Genomic DNA, 22,371 nt, shown 5'->3' with positions numbered 1-22,371 from the left:
TCATCACAGCATCAACTCATCAGTCTTGTGTAGTTCAACATCAACATGTGAGTGTGCTTAATAAGTGTGATGTCACTTATTGTTTTGTTTACAGGGCTTAAAACTTCTACTGATAATCCTTTCTGTGGAGAATTATGTGGGAAATTAATAATGTGCAAATATTTATTTGACTACATTTGTTGACTCATAGTTGAGGATAAATCATTTCTGTGATTAAAAATCTAAATGTGTAATGAGTTAATATCCATATCTTTGCTGCTGAGGATGAATGTGAAGAGAGCATTATGATGTAATTGGTGTTTTAAGGTTTGATTGCAAATAAATATCACTTAAATCTAAAATCTAAAATGAATTATTTGCCAACATATTGATGTGAATAAGTTTTGTCTGCTTGGTGAGGTTACTGTCAGCTCTGTGTTCAGTGGTCTGTGTCAGAGTCTCTTCCTCTTCAGCAGCTGCTGTCGGTTCCTGCTGTAACAGCTCAGAGTCTCTGCAGTCTGACTGAGGGAGGTTTTTGTACGACGACAAATCACTGTGTGAACGGCCAGTTGCTGCCTATATTATGAACACTCTGACAGTAGTAAACTGCTGCATCTTCAGTCTGAACTCCACTGATGGTCAAAGAGAAGTCAGAGCCACTTCCACTGCCACTAAACCGCGCTGGTGTTCCTGAGTGACGTGTGCTCACTTTTATTATTAGGAGCTTTGGAGTCTGTCCAGATTTCTGTTGATACCAGGACATAGCCTGATTGCCGCTAGACCACCTGTGCACAGCAGGGTTGGTCTTACAGGACAGAGTGACAGTGGATCCTGGAGTAAATGTGAGTACTGGAGGCTGAGTCACAGTCACCTGACCGCTGCATCCTGCACACAAAAACCAATCTTTCATTTATCAGCAGAAATAAATGACAGAAAAGGCAGCACATCATGTTTGAAATGTTGCTGAGTCAATGAACCTGTAAAACAGCAGCAGGCCAGCGTCCAGATGAGGATGGTGATGAGAGTCATGCTGCTTGTGGTTTCTGCTGTGTTGACTGACAGATCTGAGTCCTGCAGTGTTGAACTCACAGGACTATAAACCTTCTCAGTTCACTGGAGGATCAGCTGACCATGCAAAGCCTCCTCTCTATGGAAATGATTTCTCTGCTCTCAACAGACTGAAGGCAACGTGGGACACAAAATCAGGAGAAATACTCTTTGGATTTACACCATCTGTGATCTTAATGGAATAAAATCACTTTTTTGGAAACTAATTTGAGGATTTAAAACATTTATTTCAATGGGAGTGGTTGGTATCTTTATTTATTTAAATAGTTTTACATACAAGGTTTCACAAATACACTTTATACTCATTCTGTAATTTATGATTATTTAGAAATGTTTTGTTTTTATTTAATATGATCTCAAATATGTAAAATGTTTACAATCAGATTTTTTTACAGGGAAAATCTACCTGTTTACTGTCACTTGTACAAAGTTTCATAAAAATCATGTAAAATATTTTAATTCCTGAAGAAATTTAAAATGAAATCAATAATAAAACATTTTGTATCTTTGATAAAATGTTAATTATCCAGTTTTAGTAGAAATAAAGTGACTTTTCAGTGGATAGATGCTTGTTCACAGTGCAGGAGGTTTTTGTACGGCCACTTAATGAGTTTGTATCACTGTGGTGGACTTTTGGTGGAGGAACCAAACTCACCGTTGACTGTAAGTACCAGAGATTTATTACTTTGTACAATATATAACATTTATAACTTTTATCAAATATTAAATGAGAATGTAATCAAGTTCAGTGTTTGTATATTTTTGATATTTTTTGTTATTTATCAAAGACGGCTGATCTCTCAGTCTGATAAGAAACTTTGCAGACCTGAACATTCATTCAGTATTTCACATTACAAAACTTGGTAGAAAGAAAATGAAAATCTATTTTCTAGAAACTATTTTTGTGATGTTAACTTTGAATTGTTATCTGATTTTAATTGTTAATTGTGTGAAAGTTAGATTAGGTAACATTACTCATCTTCAAAACATAACATCAATAGTTTAATGTTATTTTCATTCATTCATTTTGAAAGTTTCAAACAGTTTGTAGATTAAAAATCTTTGAAAGAATCTAAAATTGAATTCCAGTTGAACATAAATATGATTTTATCAGTAAATGCAGCTTAGCTTTGTGTTCACGGTTCATTTATTTCACATGTAGTGAAAAGGAAGTGAAAGAGACAGATGACAAAGTTTGAACTGTCTTCACATGAGTGTTTCAACTCTGTCAGTTTAAACACAAGAAAATGAATTATTCACTGTCTCACATTATGAAACAGATGTGAAGATGTCATCAATAATTATTATCAATATCATTTAACTCATGTGTCTGATGGTCTGATTCTTAGTGTATGAGTGCAATAGCAGCACAAGCTCTAAAGTTTTCCGTCTTTGTCTTTTCTCCCCCCTCTCCTCCCCCTCTCTCTCCTCCAGTGGGTGTGGTGCGGCCCACCCTGACCGTACTCCCCCCCTCAAAAGAGCAGGTGCGGCAGGGCAGTGCCACACTGCTGTGTCTGGCCAGCGGGGGCTCTCCCTCAACCTGGAGGCTGGACTGGAAGGTGGGGGGCAGCAGCAGCAGCTCCTCAGAGGTGTCACACAGCCCGGAGGTCCTGGGGAGGGACGGCCACTACAGCTGGAGCAGCACCCTGAGCCTCTCTGCAGACCGCTGGAGGAAGGCGGGCTCAGTGAGCTGTGAGGCCAGTCTGAATGGACAGACCCCTGTCACTCAAAGCCTGGACCCTGACCGCTGCTCAGAGTAGAGCTTCAGCAACACTTCCTGTCTGGAAATGATGCTTCTTTTTCTTTGCTCCAGATCTTGATGAAGCTACAGATCTTCTCTGTTCAGCTGTTTTAATGTGCATGTTGCTTTCTAACACTGATCTTCTTCATATTCTGCTTTATGTTCATTACTTTTCAAATGAAACTGAATTTTATGACTTTCCCTGCAATAGAAATGATTCATACATTTAAAATGTGACATGAACTTTGAACTATTATTCAATAAACTCTTGATTATAATGAATCAGTGTCTTTGTATTTATTTAAAAATTATATTCATTATGAAAAACATTTTAATGATCATCTTACCATCATACCTTATAATATTTTATTTTACTAAGTGACATTTTAGCATGAAATCATTTGTGATTTTAAAATGTTGTTTCCTTCATTGGAAATATTTTTATTTCAGTTTGGGCCGTAGTTGTATTATTTTGATCTGCATTTTTTTAAAAAGCCAAATATGTTTTTGTTTATGACTGTATATTAAAGAGAGTGCAGTGTTTCTAGCTTACTCATAAACAAATTGAATCAACTGACATGATGTTATAACTGTAAATGGAAGAGCATCTTTCAGTGTGTTTCAGGTTTATTTTTGTTCATTGTGGTTCTGCTTGATGACTCTTGTGTGTCAGAGTCACAGTGTTGTGTTCACTCCACCAGTTATCCTCATCACAGTCTCTTCACCAACCCTCTGCAGCTGCAGCAGGCCGTTTTCACTTCAGTCAAACTGAAGAAGGTTTTTGTACGACTCTAAATCACTGTGTGAACAGACCACCACCAACGTAGGCCATAAAGTAATTATCTCCAGCATCTTAAGCCTGAACACCACTGATGGTCAGAGTGTAGTGAGAACCAGATCTACTGCCACTGAATCGAGACGGAGTTCCTGGGAAGTGAGTGTCTACATCGTATATAAGAAGTTTGGGAGCTTGTCCAGGTTTCTGAAGGTACCAACTGAGATCATCACCAATGTCTGAACTCCCTGTGGCGCTGATGGTCATCGTCCCTCCAAGACTGACAGACTTGGATTTGTCAGTCTGAGTCAGAAATTTGTTGGCAGAAGACCCTGAAATGAGAAATTAAACATGAATCTTCAGTAGTTTGAACAATAATTGATATTATAAAGAAGATAACAATAGAAAACACATTTAAGCAAAACATAAAAGGGAGAGCACAGACTGAATTTACACCAAACATTTTCAGAATCTCTCACCCTGAGTCAGAAAACCCAACATGACCAGCAGAGTTATTGGCAACATCATCCTGATGCAGTTTTCAGTGTGAGTGCATGAAAACAGTTCAGACTCTCTGTGACAGAAGAACTTAAACTCTGAGGAGCAGTGATGCATAAAAGTCATGCAAAATACATTGAAGAAGGCAAACACACACCTGCTGTTGTGAAACAGGAAGAGCAGAGGTGAGGAGGAGTGAGGGTTCATTAAAACTGAGATCATTTTAAAGTCAACTTGGAAAACTTTGATTTATCCCCTTTCTCAGTTGTGTCTTACCCCTTGCTACAAATTGGATGAACTGATACAACATTTGATTAATTTAGAATTCATTCATTTATTTTCACTATAATTAATGTTAATGTAATCATTCAGATCCAGGTGTTGCAATTATGATAATATGCATCAGATATAAAGGCAGCAGCAGAAAAGCTGGGATGTAAACTCATCTTACCTCAATGTTTTATTTTAGGCCTGCTCACTTTTTTATGTGACCATCCAACTACGTCATCTTTCCCGCCACACTTCATCACAGCATCAACTCATCAGTCTTGTGTAGTTCAGCATCAACATGTGAGTGTGCTTAATAAGTGTGATGTCAGTTATTGTTTTGTTTACAGGGCTTAAAACTTCTACTGATAATCCTTTCTGTGGAGAATTATGTGGGAAATTAATAATGTGCAAATATTTATTTGACTACATTTGTTGGCTCATAGTTGAGGATAAATCATTTCTGTGATTAAACATCTAAATGTGTAATGAGTTAATATTCATATCTTTGCTGCTGAGGATGAATGTGAAGAGAGCATTATGATGTAATTGGTGTCTTAAGGTTTGATTGGAAACACATATCACTTAAATCTAAAATCTAAAATGAATGATTTGCCAACATATTGATGTGAATAAGTTGTGTCTGCTTGGTGAGGTTACTGTCAGCTCTGCGTTCAGTGGTCTGTGTCAGAGTCTCTTCCTCTTCAGCAGCTGCAGTCGGTTCCTGCTGTAACAGCTCAGAGTCTCTGCAGTCTGACTGAGGGAGGTTTTTGTACGATGACAAATCACTGTGTGAACACAGGACCATTATGGACACTCTGACAGTAGTAAACTGCTGCATCTTCAGTCTGAACTCCACTGATGGTCAAAATGAAGTCAGAGCCGCTTCCACTGCCACTAAACCGGGCTGGTATTCCTGAGTGACGTGTGCTCGCTTGTCTTATTAAGAGCTTTGTAGTCTGTCCAGATTTCTGTTGATACCAGGCCATACACTGTTGACCACTACAAGTTCCAACAGCTTGGCTGGTCTTACAGGACAGAGTGACAGTGGATCCTGGAGTAAATGTGAGTACTGGAGGCTGAGTCACAGTCACCTGACCGCTGCATCCTGCACACAAAAACCAATCTTTCATTTATCAGCAGAAATAAATGACAGAAAAGGCAGCACATCATGTTTGAAATGTTGCTGAGTCAATGAACCTGTAAAACAGCAGCAGACCAGCGTCCAGATGAGGATGGTGATGAGAGTCATGCTGCTTGTGGTTTCTGCTGTGTTGACTGACAGATCTGAGTCCTGCAGTGTTGAACTCACAGGACTATAAACCTTCTCAGTTCACTGGAGGATCAGCTGACCATGCAAAGCCTCCTCTCTATGGAAATGATTTCTCTGCTCTCAACAGACTGAAGGCAACGTGGGACACAAAATCAGGAGAAATACTCTTTGGATTTACACCATCTGTGATCTTAATGGAATAAAATCACTTTTTTGGAAACTAATTTGAGGATTTACAACATTTATTTCAATGGGAGTGGTTGGTATCTTTATTTATTTAAATAGTTTTACATACAAGGTTTCACAAATACACTTTATACTTATTCTGTAATTTATGATTATTTAGAAATGTTGTTATTTAATATGATCTCAAATATGTAAAATGTTTACAATCAGATTTGTTTACAGGGAAAATCTACCTGTTTACTGTCACTTGTACAAAGTTTCATAAAAATCATGTAAAATATTTTAATTCCTGAAGAAATTTAAAATGAAATCAACAATAAAACATTTTGTATCTTTGATAAAATGTTAATTATCCAGTTTTAGTAGAAATAAAGTGACTTTTCAGTGGATAGATGCTTGTTCACAGTGCAGGAGGTTTTTGTACGGCCACTTAATGACTTTGTATCACTGTGGTTGACTTTTGGTGGAGGAACCAAACTCATCTTGTACTGTAAGTACCAGAGATTTATTATTTCTACATTATAAAATATTATGCAGAGTTTTTCAAAAGAATTTGATAAAACAAGAGTTTATTTGAGGTATTTTATATGTTTTCGATAATTTTTGCTTTATTTTAAGCTCAGCCGAAGTTGGAGGAAAACATTGTGCAGATGTTAACAAATGTTTATTATTATAAATGATGTTATAATGAGATATCATTTGAAATAACTCAAATTTTCAAATATTTTAATTTTAATCAATAAGTTTTTTCCCGTCGTAAAATTTGTCTGATAAACATTTTAAAAGTCACAAAAAAACTCAATCTTTAGTCATTCATTTTTAAACATTAAATAAAATGATATTTACAATATAATGTTGGTTTCTGTAAAACAGAAGTTATTTGTAGATCCAGTTTATTTGTACTTTGTGTTCACAGTTCGTTGGTTTGATGTGGTGAAAAGGAAGTGAAACAAACAGATGACAAAGTCTTTAACTGTAATCACACATTAATGTTTCACCTCTAAACTTTTATACAAACCCATCAAGAAAAACTTTGTAAGAATGAAATATTTACTGTCACATGATGAAGCAGATGTGAAGATTTCATTTAATGATCATTACATTTAAAGATCATTACATTTACACCTAACTCATGTTGTATATTGTCTAATTCTTAGTGATTTATGATGATGTGCCTCAATAGATTCAATTCTTTAAATGTCAAAATTATAAGTACAAACACCTTTAGCTTTATGAACAAAACCCTAATGTCCTTCCATTTCTCACCACCTCTCCTCTGTCTGATCACAGTGTCTCACACACACAGCTAATCAGCAGCATAGTTCACCTCTGTCATGTATCATAACTCAGCTGTCTGTCCTACAGTGGAAGTTAATCTGCTCCTTGTGTGTCTCTGCTCTCCCCTCCAGCCGGCCCCATGGTCAGGCCCTCAGTCTCTCTGCTTCCCCCCTCCTCTGAGCAGCTCTCTGGGGCCTCGGCCACGCTGGCCTGCCTGCTGAGCGGCTACGCTCCTCAGGGAGCCGTGGTGAGCTGGGAGGTGGACGGTACAGAGGTGACAGAGGGGGTCCTGAGCAGCTCAGAGGAGGAGAAGAGCGGACGCTACAGCCGCAGCAGCACCCTGAGCCTGAGCCAGGAGCGCTGGATGAAAGGAGAGCTGTACTCCTGCAGGGTCCTCCATCATGACCACAGCCAGATCCAGTCCCTCCGCAGGAGCAAGTGTTAGGTGTAGAGGGGCTGGCTGAAGACCAGGAAAGGAGCTGTGTGTGGGGGGAGCAGGAGGAACACACCTACTGATCTGATCAATATGATTTTTAATGTTAGTAGAGTAAAGTGAAGCTTTGTGTGACAGAGAACAACTTAGAGAGTAATGTGTGTAGCTCAGCAGCTAGATGTGAGTGTGCTTAATAACTGTCCTGTTGATGATTGATGTTTCTGCTAATAAAGTTTGAACTGATCAATAACATGAAGAATATTGGTCTTTATTTTATGAAGAGTGGTACAAAGTTTTATATATTGAATTGGCATGAGTCATGAGATCACAGGTCCTCTGTGGACCTTTAATGTGCATCATTTCATTGCAATCCACTAAATGATTGTTGAGATATTTCAGTCTGACACAAAGTGGTGCAGTGGATGACTGACATTGTCATGCCACTACACTGTCTGCTTGGTTACATACATTATTCAATACTGAGTTCACATCTTAATATTAAACACAACTGATAAATAACATGAAGTATTTTGGTATTTTATTATATGAAAATTTTTATGAAATTCTAAAAATGTAAAAGTGTATATGGTGGTAAAATTCAATTCAGGCAATTGATTTTTAAAAAATTAGATTTTCAGTGAGGGAAAAAATCTACTAAATAAAATTTGTGATGAGGAAACATTTATCAGAGCTCTTCTTCTGAGAGTTAAAGTGAACAAAACATGACATGATGTCATTAGATCTAATTTCTTTCTGTATTTCATGTGTCATAAACTTTTAACCTGAATATGTTGAATAAATGCTATTATTGTGTGAGCAGCTGTTTTTATTATTGGAATATAACTGTCATGTACAGCGTCTCTATGGAAACCTAGTAGAAATGAAAATAAGCTTAGTCAAAATTTTAAAAACAAGAAAAAATACATTCATTAATTGTATTTTCTAATAAATGATCAAATAAAAAATGAATGTATTGTTCCATTAAAGTTACATGTAATACTACAATAAAAAGTCAACCAAATAAGTCAGTGGTGATTAAATGTGCTTAGTAAAATATATAGTGTTGTTCATTTTGATACTGCAATGATTGTAATATTACATGTACTTATCCTCAGTGTTTATTATATAGTTATTAATGTTTCATATCTGCCTTACTCTGTAAAACTGTTAGTTGTAAGATAAATACATGTAGGGAAGAAAACATATATTTCATAGAATACTGCAGTGAAAATACTTCTGAAACTACAACGTGGTGTTCAGTGAGGCAGTCGTCCATGTGAGAGTCTGATGCAGAAACTCACAGCTGCAACATGTCAAACTATGTAGTGTGACTGAAGGAGGTTTTTGTACGACTCTATATCACTGTGTATTCACTGGGCCCCTATATGCTCCCATACAGTAATAATCTCCTGCATCTTCAGCCTGGACTCCACTGATAGTCAGAGTGAATTCAGGTTCAGATCCACTGCTGCTGAAATGACTCGGAGTATCAGATTGACGGCTACTTATTTTATAAAACAGCAGTTTGGGAGGCTGTCCAGGTTTCTGCAGGTACCAGCTGAGATAATCATCAACTCCTGTACTGGCTGAACAGCTCAGAAAGACTGTCTCCCCCAGACTGACAGACTTTGATGCAGGAGACTGACTCACAGATGGACTCGCACCTGATCCTGGAAAAAAAGAAATAAAAGTACATTTTTACAGGATTTAAAAAAAAAAACTGCATTTAAGTAAGTACAATGTGCATATATGTGAAAATGTGTGCTTTAGGTGTAATATTAGAAAATCACTTCATCTAACCATCAAGTCCAAACAGCAGCGTGGTCAGCAGCACAGTCGGTAACATCATCATCATCATCATGATTAATCTCACTGTCAGAGAGAGACTGCACAGAGTGGTCTCAGTGATACGTCTTAAAACCTGTTCAGGAGCAGTGATGCACAGCAGCCATTCAAAACACACATGTCATAGGCAAACACTTACACCTGTGTATGTGTGAGGAGGGAACATGTTTGTGAGCACAGTGATATCAGTGACAGGTCAAATCTGTTATGAGTGCACATTTACTTGTTGACCAGACTCCATTATATTATTAGTATGATCTTACTTTAGTTTTATTTTAATTGACCTCAGCAGGGAGGAGCAGGAGATCAAATATCAGCTGTAGTTGTGAAACTCTGACTGAGGACAATATGAGAGGAGAAATGTTTGAATATAACAACTGAACTGAACTAAAAATGCACAAATACTTAAATATTTACTCTTTATAAAACATGCCCATAGATTGTGGTTGTATCTTGTACTTTGCATTATATTTGGGCATTTTAAAGACATTTTTACATGTTTGTAAGTATCCGAGCAAATGTGAATGATTTGTTTGAACTTAAATTGATACTACAGCAGTAATGAGAACAGTGTCCATAGCAACATATTTTAGGCCCAGGCACAAAGGAAACATGTTGATTGGATACTTGGTAGGTGATTTAAGCTAAAAGAGTTGGGGCATGAATGACACTGATGCAGCTGTTGGACAATATTCTCTAAACCAAGATCATGGTGGTGATGTGGTGACAGAAATTGTAAAAAATATACCCTGTTCATAACCGAAAATGGTAGAAAATGTTTGTTCAAACAGAAAAACGGATAAGTTTGTACTTGGTGAGGTTACTGTCAGCTCTGTGTTCAGTGGTCTGTGTCAGAGTCTCTTCCTCTTCAGCAGCTGCAGTCGGTTCCTGCTGTAACAGCTCAGAGTCTCTGCAGTCTGACTGAGGGAGGTTTTTGTACGACGACAAATCACTGTGTGAACACACGTGCACTGTTTATATAGTGATAACTCTGACAGTAGTAAACTGCTGCATCTTCAGTCTGAACTCCACTGATGGTCAAAATGAAGTCAGAGCTGCTTCCACTGCCACTAAACCGATCTGGTGTTCCTGATACACGTGTGCTCACAAATTGTATTAGGAGCTTTGGAGTCTGTCCAGATTTCTGTTGATACCAGTACATATCCTCATTGCCGTTAGACCACGTCTGCACAGCTTGGCTGGCCTTACAGGAGATCTTGACAGTGGATCCTGGAGTAGTTGTGAGTACTGGAGGCTGAGTCACAGTCACCTGACCGCTGCATCCTGCACACAAAAACCAATCTTTCATTTATCAGCAGAAATAAATGACAGAAAAGGCAGCACATCATGTTTGAAATGTTGCTGAGTCAATGAACCTGTAAAACAGCAGCAGGCCAGCGTCCAGATGAGGATGGTGATGAGAGTCATGCTGCTTGTGGTTTCTGCTGTGTTGACTGACAGATCTGAGTCCTGCAGTGTTGAACTCACAGGACTATAAACCTTCTCAGTTCACTGGAGGATCAGCTGACCATGCAAAGCCTCCTCTCTATGGAAATGATTTCTCTGCTCTCAACAGACTGAAGGCAACGTGGGACACAAAATCAGGAGAAATACTCTTTGGATTTACACCATCTGTGATCTTAATGGAATAAAATCACTTTTTTGGAAACTAATTTGAGGATTTACAACATTTATTTCAATGGGAGTGGTTGGTATCTTTATTTATTTAAATAGTTTTACATACAAGGTTTCACAAATACACTTTATACTTATTCTGTAATTTATGATTATTTAGAAATGTTGTTTTTATTTCATATGATCTCAAATATGTAAATGTTTACAATCTGATTTTTTTACAGGGAAAATCTACCTGTTTACTGTCACTTGTACAAAGTTTCATAAAAATCATGTAAAATATTTTAATTCCTAAAAAAATTTAAAATGAAATCAATAATAAAACATTTAATATCTTTGATAAAATGTTAATTATCCAGTTTTAGTAGAAATAAAGTGACTTTTCAGTGGATAGATGCTTGTTCACAGTGCAGGAGGTTTTTGTACGGCCACTTAATGAGTTTGTATCACTGTGGTGGACTTTTGGTGGAGGAACCAAACTCACCGTTGACTGTAAGTACCAGAGATTTATTACTTTGTACAATATATAACATTTATAACTTTTATCAAATATTAAATGAGAATGTAATCAAGTTCAGTGTTTGTATATTTTTGATATTTTTTGTTATTTATCAAAGACGGCTGATCTCACAGTCTGATAAGAAACTTTGCAGACCTGAAAATTCATTCAGTATTTCACATTATAAAACTTTGTAGAAAGAAAATGAAAATCTATTTTCTAGAAACTATTTTTTTGATGTTAACTTTGAATTCTTATCTGATTTTAATTGTTAATTGTGTGAAAGTTAGATTAGGTAACATTACTCATCTTCAAAACATAACATCAATAGTTGAATGTTATTTTCATTCATTCATTTTGAAAGTTTCAAACAGTTTGTAGATTAAAAAACTTTAAAGAATCTAAAATTGAATTCCAGTTGAACATAAATATGATTTTATCAGTAAATGCAGCTTAGCTTTGTGTTCACGGTTCATTTATTTCACATGTAGTGAAAAGGAAGTGAAAGAGACAGATGACAAAGTTTGAACTGTCTTCACATGAGTGTTTCAACTCTGTCAGTTTAAACACAAGAAAATGTATTATTCACTGCCTCACATTATGAAACAGATGTGAAGATGTCATCAATAATTATTATCAATATCATTTAACTCATGTGTCTGATGGTCTGATTCTTAGTGTATGAGTGCAATAGCAGCACAAGCTCTAAAGTTTTCCGTCTTTGTCTTTTCTCCCCCCTCTCCTCCCCCTTTCTCTCCTCCAGTGGGTGTGGTGCGGCCCACCCTGACCGTCCTCCCCCCCTCCAAAGAGGAGGTGCAGCAGGGCAGTGCCACAGTGCTGTGTCTGGCCAGCGGGGGCTCTCCCTCAACCTGGAGGCTGGACTGGAAGGTGGGGGGCAGCAGCAGCAGCTCCTCAGAGGTGTCACACAGCCCGGAGGTCCTGGGGAGGGACGGCCACTACAGCTGGAGCAGCACCCTGAGCCTCTCTGCAGACCGCTGGAGGAAGGCGGGCTCAGTGAGCTGTGAGGCCAGTCTGAATGGACAGACCCCTGTCACTCAAAGCCTGGACCCTGACCACTGCTCAGAGTAGAGCTTCAGCAACACTTCCTGTCTGGAAATGATGCTTCTTTTTCTTTGCTCCAGATCTTGATGAAGCTACAGATCTTCTCTGTTCAGCTGTTTTAATGTGCATGTTGCTTTCTAACACTGATCTTCTTCATATTCTGCTTTATGTTCATTACTTTTCAAATGAAACGGAATTTTATGACTTTCCCTGCAACAGAAATGATTCATACATTTAAAATGTGAAATGAACTTTGAACTATTATTCAATAAACTCTTGATTATAATGAATCAGTGTTTTGTATTTCTTTAAAAAATTATATTCATTATGAAAAACACTTTAATGATCATCTTACCATCATACCTGATAATATTTTATACTAGTACAGGAGATACTTGATGTTTTATTACTAAGTGACATTTTAGCATGAAATCATTTGTGATTTTAAAATGTTGTTTACTGAATTGGAAATATTTTTATTTCAGTTTGGGCCGTAGTTGTATTATCTTGATCAGCATTTTTTTTAAAAAGCCAAATATGTTTCTGTTTATGACTGTATATTAAAGAGAGTGCAATAAAGAATATTGGTCTTTCATTTTATGAAGAGTGGTACAAAGGTTTATTCATTGAACTGGCACTTCCCTTTATAGATAATGAATAGCTTGGGACTTAAATGACTGTATGAATTAACCACAGTTTTAAAAGGTAATGCAAATGAAATAATATGGTAATGACAAAATGTAATAAATATATAAATAATAAAATAAGTGTATATTATGAATACATGTAGGTATGAAAAACTATATCTTGAGGATTAGATTATCAGTGGAGAAAAAAACAACTGAAGTGTGTGATCAGTTCTTCTGCTGAGAGTAAAAGTGAACAAAAATGATGTGGTGTCAATACAATTTTAAATGTCTTCAGAAAAACGACAAGAAAATAAACTCAATATATGTAGTAGAGCTAATACATAGTTTGTGTTTGGTGAGGTTACTGTCAGCTCTGTGTTCAGTGGTCTGTGTCAGAGTCTCTTCCTCTTCAGCAGCTGCAGTCGGTTCCTGCTGTAACAGCTCAGAGTCTCTGCAGTCTGACTGAGGGAGGTTTTTGTACGACGACAAATCACTGTGTGAACACATTACCACTATGGTAACTCTGACAGTAGTAAACTGCTGCATCTTCAGTCTGAACTCCACTGATGGTCAAAATGAAGTCAGAGCTGCTTCCACTGCCACTAAACCGATCTGGTGTTCCTGATTCACGTGTGCTCACGTATTTTATTAGGAGCTTTGGAGTCTGTCCAGATTTCTGTTGATACCAGGACATACACTCTTTACTATTACACCACGCGGGCACAGCTTGGCTGGTCTTACAGGAGATCCTGACAGTGGATCCTGGAGTAGATGTGAGTACTGGAGGCTGAGTCACAGTCACCTGACCGCTGCATCCTGCACACAAAAACCAATCTTTCATTTATCAGCAGAAATAAATGACAGAAAAGGCAGCACATCATGTTTGAAATGTTGCTGAGTCAATGAACCTGTAAAACAGCAGCAGGCCAGCGTCCAGATGAGGATGGTGATGAGAGTCATGCTGCTTGTGGTTTCTGCTGTGTTGACTGACAGATCTGAGTCCTGCAGTGTTGAACTCACAGGACTATAAACCTTCTCAGTTCACTGGAGGATCAGCTGACCATGCAAAGCCTCCTCTCTATGGAAATGATTTCTCTGCTCTCAACAGACTGAAGGCAACGTGGGACACAAAATCAGGAGAAATACTCTTTGGATTTACACCATCTGTGATCTTAATGGAATAAAATCACTTTTTTGGAAACTAATTTGAGGATTTAAAACATTTATTTCAATGGGAGTGGTTGGTATCTTTATTTATTTAAATAGTTTTACATACAAGGTTTCACAAATACACTTTATACTTATTCTGTAATTCATGATTATTTAGAAATGTTGTTTTTATTTAATATGATCTCAAATATGTAAAATGTTTACAATCAGATTTTTTTACAGGGGAAATCTACCTGTTTACTGTCACTTGTACAAAGTTTCATAAAAATCATGTAAAATATTTTAATTCCTGAAGAAATTTAAAATGAAATCAATAATAAAACATTTTGTATCTTTGATAAAATGTTAATTATCCAGTTTTAGTAGAAATAAAGTGACTTTTCAGTGGATAGATGCTTGTTCACAGTGCAGGAGGTTTTTGTACGGCCACTTAATGAGTTTGTATCACTGTGGTACACTTTTGGTGGAGGAACCAAACTCACCGTTGACTGTAAGTACCAGAGATTTATTACTTTGTACAATATATAACATTTATAACTTTTATCAAATATTAAATGAGAATGTAATCAAGTTCAGTGTTTGTATATTTTTGATATTTTTTGTTATTTATCAAAGACGGCTGATCTCACAGTCTGATAAGAAACTTTGCAGACCTGAAAATTCATTCAGTATTTCACATTATAAAACTTTGTAGAAAGAAAATGAAAATCTATTTTCTAGAAACTATTTTTGTGATGTTAACTTTGAATTGTTATCAGATTTTAATTGTTAATTGTGTGAAAGTTAGATTAGATAACATTACTCATCTTCAAAACATAACATCAATAGTTTAATGTTATTTTCATTCATTCATTTTGAAAGTTTCAAACAGTTTGTAGATTAAAAATCTTTGAAAGAATCTAAAATTGAATTCCAGTTGAACATAAATATGATTTTATCAGTAAATGCAGCTTAGCTTTGTGTTCACGGTTCATTTATTTCACATGTAGTGAAAAGGAAGTGAAAGAGACAGATGACAAAGTTTGAACTGTCTTCACATGAGTGTTTCAACTCTGTCAGTTTAAACACAAGAAAATGTATTATTCACTGCCTCACATTATGAAACAGATGTGAAGATGTCATCAATAATTATTATCAATATCATTTAACTCATGTGTCTGATGGTCTGATTCTTAGTGTATGAGTGCAATAGCAGCACAAGCTCTAAAGTTTTCTGTCTTTGTCTTTTCTCCGCCCTCTCCTCCCCCTCCCTCTCCTCCAGTGGGTGTGGTGCGGCCCACCCTGACCGTCCTCCCCCCCTCCAAAGAGGAGGTGCAGCAGGGCAGTGCCACACTGCTGTGTCTGGCCAGCGGGGGCTCTCCCTCAACCTGGAGGCTGGACTGGAAGGTGGGGGGCAGCAGCAGCAGCTCCTCAGAGGTGTCACACAGCCCGGAGGTCCTGGGGAGGGACGGCCACTACAGCTGGAGCAGCACCCTGAGCCTCTCTGCAGACCGCTGGAGGAAGGCGGGCTCAGTGAGCTGTGAGGCCAGTCTGAATGGACAGACCCCTGTCACTCAAAGCCTGGACCCTGACCGCTGCTCAGAGTAGAGCTTCAGCAACACTTCCTGTCTGGAAATGATGCTTCTTTTTCTTTGCTCCAGATCTTGATGAAGCTACAGATCTTCTCTGTTCAGCTGTTTTAATGTGCATGTTGCTTTCTAACACTGATCTTCTTCATATTCTGCTTTATGTTCATTACTTTTCAAATGAAAATGAATTTTATGACTTTCCCTGCAACAGAAATGATTCATACATTTAAAATGTGACATGAACTTTGAACTTTTATTCAATAAACTCTTGATTATAATGAATCAGTGTCTTTGTATTTCATTAAAAAATTATATTCATGCTGAAAATCTCTTTAATGATCATCTTAACATCATACCTGATAATATTTTATACTAGTACAGGAGATACTTGATGTTTTATTACTAAGTGACATTTTAGCATGAAATCATTTGTCATTGTAAAATGTTGTTTACTGAATTGGAAATATTTTTATTTCAGTTTGGGACGTAGTTGTATTATTTTGTTCTGCATTTAAAATAAAAGCCAAATATGTTTCTGTTTATGACTGTATATTAAAGAGAGTGCAATGAAGTATATTGGTCTTTTATTTTATGAAGAGTGGTACAAAGGTTTATTCATTGAACTGGCACTTCCCTTTATAGAAAATGAATAGCTTGGGACTTAAATGACCGTATGAATTAACCACAGTTTTAATAGGTAATGCAAATGAAATAATATGGTAAAGACAAAATGTAAAACATATATAAATAATAAAATAAGTGTGTATTATGATAAAATGTAGGTATAAAAAACTATATCTTGAGGATCAGATTATCAATGGAGAAAAAAACAACTGAAGTATGTGATCAGTTCTTCTGTTGAGAGTAAAAGTGAACAAAAAATGATGTGGTGTCAATACAATTTTAAATGTCTTTAGAAAAATGACTAGAAATAAACTCAATATATGTAGTAGAGCTAATACATAGTTTGTGCTTGGTGAGGTTACTGTCAGCTCTGTGTTCAGTGGTCTGTGTCAGAGTCTCTTCCTCTTCAGCAGCTGCAGTCGGTTCCTGCTGTAACAGCTCAGAGTATCTGCAGTCTGACTGAGGGAGGTTTTTGTACGACGACAAATCACTGTGTGAACGGCCATGCACTGTTTATTTCATGGAGACTCTGACAGTAGTAAACTGCTGCATCTTCAGCCTGAACTCCACTGATGGTCAAAGAGAAGTCAGAGCTGCTTCCAGTGCCACTAAACCGGGCTGGTATTCCTGATTCACGTGTGCTCACTTGTTTTATTAAGAGCTTTGGAGTCTGTCCAGATTTCTGTTGATACCAGGCCATACAATCACCATTACACCATGCGGTCACAGCTTGGCTGGTCTTACAGGAGATCCTGACAGTGGATTCTGGAGTAGATGTGAGTACTGGAGGCTGAGTCACAGTCACCTGACCGCTGCATCCTGCACACAAAAACCAATCTTTCATTTATCAGCAGAAATAAATGACAGAAAAGGCAGCACATCATGTTTGAAATGTTGCTGAGTCAATGAACCTGTAAAACAGCAGCAGGCCAGCGTCCAGATGAGGATGGTGATGAGAGTCATGCTGCTTGTGGTTTCTGCTGTGTTGACTGACAGATCTGAGTCCTGCAGTGTTGAACTCACAGGACTATAAACCTTCTCAGTTCACTGGAGGATCAGCTGACCATGCAAAGCCTCCTCTCTATGGAAATGATTTCTCTGCTCTCAACAGACTGAAGGCAACGTGGGACACAAAATCAGGAGAAATACTCTTTGGATTTACACCATCTGTGATCTTAATGGAATAAAATCACTTTTTTGGAAACTAATTTGAGGATTTACAACATTTATTTCAATGGGAGTGGTTGGTATCTTTATTTATTTAAATAGTTTTACATACAAGGTTTCACAAATACACTTTATACTTATTCTGTAATTTATGATTATTTAGAAATGTTGTTTTTATTTAATATGATCTCAAATATGTAAAATGTTTACAATCAGATTTGTTTACAGGGAAAATCTACCTGTTTACTGTCACTTGTACAAAGTTTCATAAAAATCATGTAAAATATTTTAATTCCTGAAGAAATTTAAAATGAAATCAATAATAAAACATTTTGTATCTTTGATAAAATGTTAATTATCCAGTTTTAGTAGAAATAAAGTGACTTTTCAGTGGATAGATGCTTGTTCACAGTGCAGGAGGTTTTTGTACGGCCACTTAATGAGTTTGTATCACTGTGGTACACTTTTGGTGGAGGAACCAAACTCACCGTTGACTGTAAGTACCAGAGATTTATTACTTTGTACAATATATAACATTTATAACTTTTATCAAATATTAAATGAGAATGTAATCAAGTTCAGTGTTTGTATAGTTTTGATATTTTTGATATTTATCAAAGACGGCTGATCTCACAGTCTGATAAGAAACTTTGCAGACCTGAAAATTCATTCAGTATTTCACATTATAAAACTTTGTAGAAAGAAAATGAAAATCTATTTTCTAGAAACTATTTTTGTGATGTTAACTTTGAATTGTTATCTGATTTTAATTGTTAATTGTGTGAAAGTTAGATTAGGTAACATTACTCATCTTCAAAACATAACATCAATAGTTGAATGTTATTTTCATTCATTCATTTTGAAAGTTTCAAACAGTTTGTAGATTAAAAATCTTTGAAAGAATCTAAAATTGAATTCCAGTTGAACATAAATATGATTTTATCAGTAAATGCAGCTTAGCTTTGTGTTCACGGTTCATTTATTTCACATGTAGTGAAAAGGAAGTGAAAAAGACAGATGACAAAGTTTGAACTGTCTTCACATGAGTGTTTCAACTCTGTCAGTTTAAACACAAGAAAATGAATTATTCACTGTCTCACATTATGAAACAGATGTGAAGATGTCATCAATAATTATTATCAATATCATTTAACTCATGTGTCTGATGGTCTGATTCTTAGTGTATGAGTGCAATAGCAGCACAAGCTCTAAAGTTTTCCGTCTTTGTCTGTTCTCCCTCCTCTCCTCCCCCTCTCTCTCCTCCAGCGGGTGTGGTGCGGCCCACCCTGACCGTCCTCCCCCCCTCCAAAGAGGAGGTGCAGCAGGGCAGTGCCACACTGCTGTGTCTGGCCACCGGGGGCTCTCCCTCAACCTGGAGGCTGGACTGGAAGGTGGGGGGCAGCAGCAGCAGCTCCTCAGAGGTGTCACACAGCCCGGAGGTCCTGGGGAGGGACGGCCACTACAGCTGGAGCAGCACCCTGAGCCTCTCTGCAGACCGCTGGAGGAAGGCGGGCTCAGTGAGCTGTGAGGCCAGTCTGAATGGACAGACCCCTGTCACTCAAAGCCTGGACCCTGACCGCTGCTCAGAGTAGAGCTTCAGCAACACTTCCTGTCTGGAAATGATGCTTCTTTTTCTTTGCTCCAGATCTTGATGAAGCTACAGATCTTCTCTGTTCAGCTGTTTTAATGTGCATGTTGCTTTCTAACACTGATCTTCTTCATATTCTGCTTTATGTTCATTACTTTTCAAATGAAACTGAATTTTATGACTTTCCCTGCAACAGAAATGATTCATACATTTAAAATGTAACATGAACTTTGAACTATTATTCAATAAACTCTTGATTATAATGAATCAGTGTCTTTGTATTTCTTGTATTCATTATGAAAAACACTTTAATGATCATCTCAACATCATACCTGATAATATTTTATACTAGTACAGGAGATACTTGATGTTTTATTACTAAGTGACATTTTAGCATGAAATCATTTGTAATTTTAAAATGTTGTTTACTGAATTGGACATATTTTTATTTCAGTTTGGGCAGTAGTTGTATTATTTTGTTCTGCATTTAAAAAAAAGCCAAAATTGTTTCTGTTTATGACTGTATATTAAAGAGAGTGCAGTGTTTATAGCTTACTCATAAACACATTGAATCAACTGACATGATGTTATAACTGTAAATGGAAGAGCATCTTTCAGTGTGTTTCAGGTTTATTTTTGTTCATTGTGGTTCTGCTTGATGACTCTTGTGTGTCAGAGTCACAGTGTTGTGTTCACTCCACCAGTTATCCTCATCACAGTCTCTTCACCAACCCTCTGCAGCTGCAGCAGGCCGTTTTCACTTCAGTCAAACTGAAGGAGGTTTTTGTACGGCTCTGAATCACTGTGTGAACACTCCACCACTATGTAAGCCCAGACAGTAGTAATCTCCAACATCTTCAGCCTGAACACCACTGATGGTCAGAGTGTAGCGAGAACCTGATCTACTGCCACTGAATCGAGACGGAGTTCCTGAGAAGAGACTGCCTACTCTGTATATAAGAAGTTTGGGAGCTTGTCCAGGTTTCTGAAGGTACCAACTGAGATCACCACCAATGTCTGAACTCCCTGAGGCGCTGATGGTCACCGTCCCTCCAAGACTGACAGACTTGGATTTGTCAGTCTGAGTCAGAAAGTTGTTGGCAGAAGACCCTGAAATGAGAAATTAAACATGAATCTTCAGTAGTTTGAACAATAATTGATATTATAAAGAAGAGAACAATAGAAAACACATTTAAGCAAAACATAAAAGGGAGAACACAGACTGAATTTACACCAAACATTTTCAGAATCTCTCACCCTGAGTCAGAAAACCCAACATGACCAGCAGAGTTATTGGCAACATCATCCTGATGCAGTTTTCAGTGTGAGTGCATGAAAACAGTTCAGACTCTCTGTGACAGAAGAACTTAAACTCTGAGGAGCAGTGATGCATAAAAGTCATGCAAAATACATTGAAGAAGGCAAACACACACCTGCTGTTGTGAAACAGGAAGAGCAGAGGTGAGGAGGAGTGAGGGTTCATTAAAACTGAGATCATTTTAAAGTCAACTTGGAAAACTTTGTTTTATCCCCTTTCTCAGTTGTGTCTTGCCCCTTGATACAAATTGGATGAACTGATACAACATTTGATTCATTTTGAATTCATTCATTTATTTTCACTATAATTAATGTTAATGTAATCATTCAGATCCAGGTGTTGCAATTATGATAATATGCATCAGATATAAAGGCAGCAGCAGAAAAGCTGGGATGTAAACTCATCTTACCTCAATGTTTTATTTTAGGCCTGCTCACTTTTTTATGTGACCATCCAACTACGTCATCTTTCCCGCCACAATTGATCACAGCATCAACTCATCAGTCTTGTGTAGTAAAATCTAAAATGAATTATTTGCCAACATATTGATGTGAATAAGTTTTGTCTGCAGGTGAGGTTGCAGCAGGAACATTTTTACATGTTTGTAAGTATCCGAGCAAATGTGAATGATTTGTTTTAACTTAAATTGATACTACAGCAGTAATGAAAACAGTGTCCATAGCAACATATTTTAGGCCCAGGCACAAAGGAAACATGTTGATTGGCTACTTGGTAGGTGATTTAAGCTAAAAGAGTTGGGGCATGAACAACACTGATGCAGCTGTTGGACAATATACTCTAAACCAAGATCATGGTGGTGATGTGGTAACAGAAATTGTAAAAAAATATACCCTGTTTATAACCGAAAATGGTAGAAAATGTTTGTTCAAACAGAAAAACTACAAGAAATAAACTCAATATATGTAGTAGAGCTAATACATAGTTTGTGCTTGGTGAGGTTACTGTCAGCTATGTGTTCAGTGGTCTGTGTCAGAGTCTCTTCCTCTTCAGCAGCTGCAGTCGGTTCCTGCTGTAACAGCTCAGAGTCTCTGCAGTCTGACTGAGGGAGGTTTTTGTACGACGACAAATCACTGTGTGAACACAGGACCACTACTGGAAATCATACAGTAGTAAACTGCTGCATCTTCAGTCTGAACTCCACTGATGGTCAAAGTGAAGTCAGAGCTGCTTCCACTACCACTAAACCGAGCTGGTGTTCCTGATTCACGTGTGCTCACACGTTTAATTAGAAGCTTTGGAGTCTGTCCAGATTTCTGCTGATACCAGGACAAGCAATGAGGACTACACGAACTAGTAACTTGCCTGGTCTTACAGGTCAGAGTGACAGTGGATCCTGGAGTAGATGTGAGTACTGGAGGCTGAGTCACAGTCACCTGACCGCTGCATCCTGCACACAAAAACCAATCTTTCATTTATCAGCAGAAATAAATGACAGAAAAGGCAGCACATCATGTTTGAAATGTTGCTGAGTCAATGAACCTGTAAAACAGCAGCAGGCCAGCGTCCAGATGAGGATGGTGATGAGAGTCATGCTGCTTGTGGTTTCTGCTGTGTTGACTGACAGATCTGAGTCCTGCAGTGTTGAACTCACAGGACTATAAACCTTCTCAGTTCACTGGAGGATCAGCTGACCATGCAAAGCCTCCTCTCTATGGAAATGATTTCTCTGCTCTCAACAGACTGAAGGCAACGTGGGACACAAAATCAGGAGAAATACTCTTTGGATTTACACCATCTGTGATCTTAA

General features: G+C 37.5%; 14 gene segments (V, D, J or C); 5 read left to right on the top strand and 9 right to left on the bottom strand.

Moving 5' to 3' along the window:
* Positions 1–529: 529 nt before the first annotated feature.
* On the bottom strand, positions 530–1,113 carry LOC128375879 (Ig kappa chain V-III region VH-like). The segment is given in 2 exon segments: positions 530–864; positions 957–1,113. Coding segments are annotated over 2 exon segments (387 nt in total).
* Positions 1,007–2,985, top strand: LOC128375878 (Ig lambda-3 chain C region-like). The segment is given in 3 exon segments: positions 1,007–1,055; positions 1,627–1,710; positions 2,482–2,985. Coding segments are annotated over 3 exon segments (459 nt in total).
* A 656-nt stretch (positions 2,986–3,641) lies between these two features.
* Positions 3,642–4,064, bottom strand: LOC128374856 (Ig kappa chain V region 3547-like). The segment is given in 2 exon segments: positions 3,642–3,895; positions 4,043–4,064. Coding segments are annotated over 2 exon segments (276 nt in total).
* Positions 4,065–5,113: 1,049 nt separating this feature from the next.
* Positions 5,114–5,580, bottom strand: LOC128374854 (Ig kappa chain V-III region VH-like). The segment is given in 2 exon segments: positions 5,114–5,436; positions 5,529–5,580. Coding segments are annotated over 2 exon segments (375 nt in total).
* LOC128375877 (Ig lambda-1 chain C region-like) lies at positions 5,579–7,510 on the top strand. The segment is given in 3 exon segments: positions 5,579–5,627; positions 6,194–6,277; positions 7,197–7,510. Coding segments are annotated over 3 exon segments (447 nt in total).
* Positions 7,511–8,857: 1,347 nt separating this feature from the next.
* LOC128375875 (Ig kappa chain V region 3381-like) lies at positions 8,858–9,359 on the bottom strand. The segment is given in 2 exon segments: positions 8,858–9,168; positions 9,299–9,359. Coding segments are annotated over 2 exon segments (372 nt in total).
* A 933-nt stretch (positions 9,360–10,292) lies between these two features.
* On the bottom strand, positions 10,293–10,876 carry LOC128375874 (immunoglobulin kappa variable 4-1-like). The segment is given in 2 exon segments: positions 10,293–10,627; positions 10,720–10,876. Coding segments are annotated over 2 exon segments (387 nt in total).
* Positions 10,770–12,602, top strand: LOC128375873 (Ig lambda-3 chain C region-like). The segment is given in 3 exon segments: positions 10,770–10,818; positions 11,387–11,470; positions 12,241–12,602. Coding segments are annotated over 3 exon segments (459 nt in total).
* Positions 12,603–13,658: 1,056 nt separating this feature from the next.
* Positions 13,659–14,233, bottom strand: LOC128374852 (immunoglobulin kappa variable 4-1-like). The segment is given in 2 exon segments: positions 13,659–13,984; positions 14,077–14,233. Coding segments are annotated over 2 exon segments (378 nt in total).
* Positions 14,127–16,036, top strand: LOC128375872 (Ig lambda-3 chain C region-like). The segment is given in 3 exon segments: positions 14,127–14,175; positions 14,745–14,828; positions 15,600–16,036. Coding segments are annotated over 3 exon segments (459 nt in total).
* Positions 16,037–17,017: 981 nt separating this feature from the next.
* Positions 17,018–17,598, bottom strand: LOC128375871 (Ig kappa chain V region 3381-like). The segment is given in 2 exon segments: positions 17,018–17,349; positions 17,442–17,598. Coding segments are annotated over 2 exon segments (384 nt in total).
* Positions 17,492–19,467, top strand: LOC128375870 (Ig lambda-3 chain C region-like). The segment is given in 3 exon segments: positions 17,492–17,540; positions 18,110–18,193; positions 18,964–19,467. Coding segments are annotated over 3 exon segments (459 nt in total).
* Positions 19,468–20,084: 617 nt separating this feature from the next.
* LOC128375869 (Ig kappa chain V region 3547-like) lies at positions 20,085–20,591 on the bottom strand. The segment is given in 2 exon segments: positions 20,085–20,395; positions 20,543–20,591. Coding segments are annotated over 2 exon segments (360 nt in total).
* Positions 20,592–21,691: 1,100 nt separating this feature from the next.
* Positions 21,692–22,260, bottom strand: LOC128375327 (immunoglobulin kappa variable 3-15-like). The segment is given in 2 exon segments: positions 21,692–22,011; positions 22,104–22,260. Coding segments are annotated over 2 exon segments (372 nt in total).
* Between the last annotated feature and the right edge of the window lie 111 nt (positions 22,261–22,371).

The sequence above is a fragment of the Scomber japonicus genome, chromosome 16 (genome assembly GCF_027409825.1).
Source record: "Scomber japonicus isolate fScoJap1 chromosome 16, fScoJap1.pri, whole genome shotgun sequence".
NCBI classification, from domain to species: Eukaryota; Metazoa; Chordata; class Actinopteri; order Scombriformes; family Scombridae; genus Scomber; species Scomber japonicus.
The sequence above is the reverse complement of the archived record's forward strand: the minus strand, read 5'-3'. Positions and strand labels throughout refer to the sequence as shown.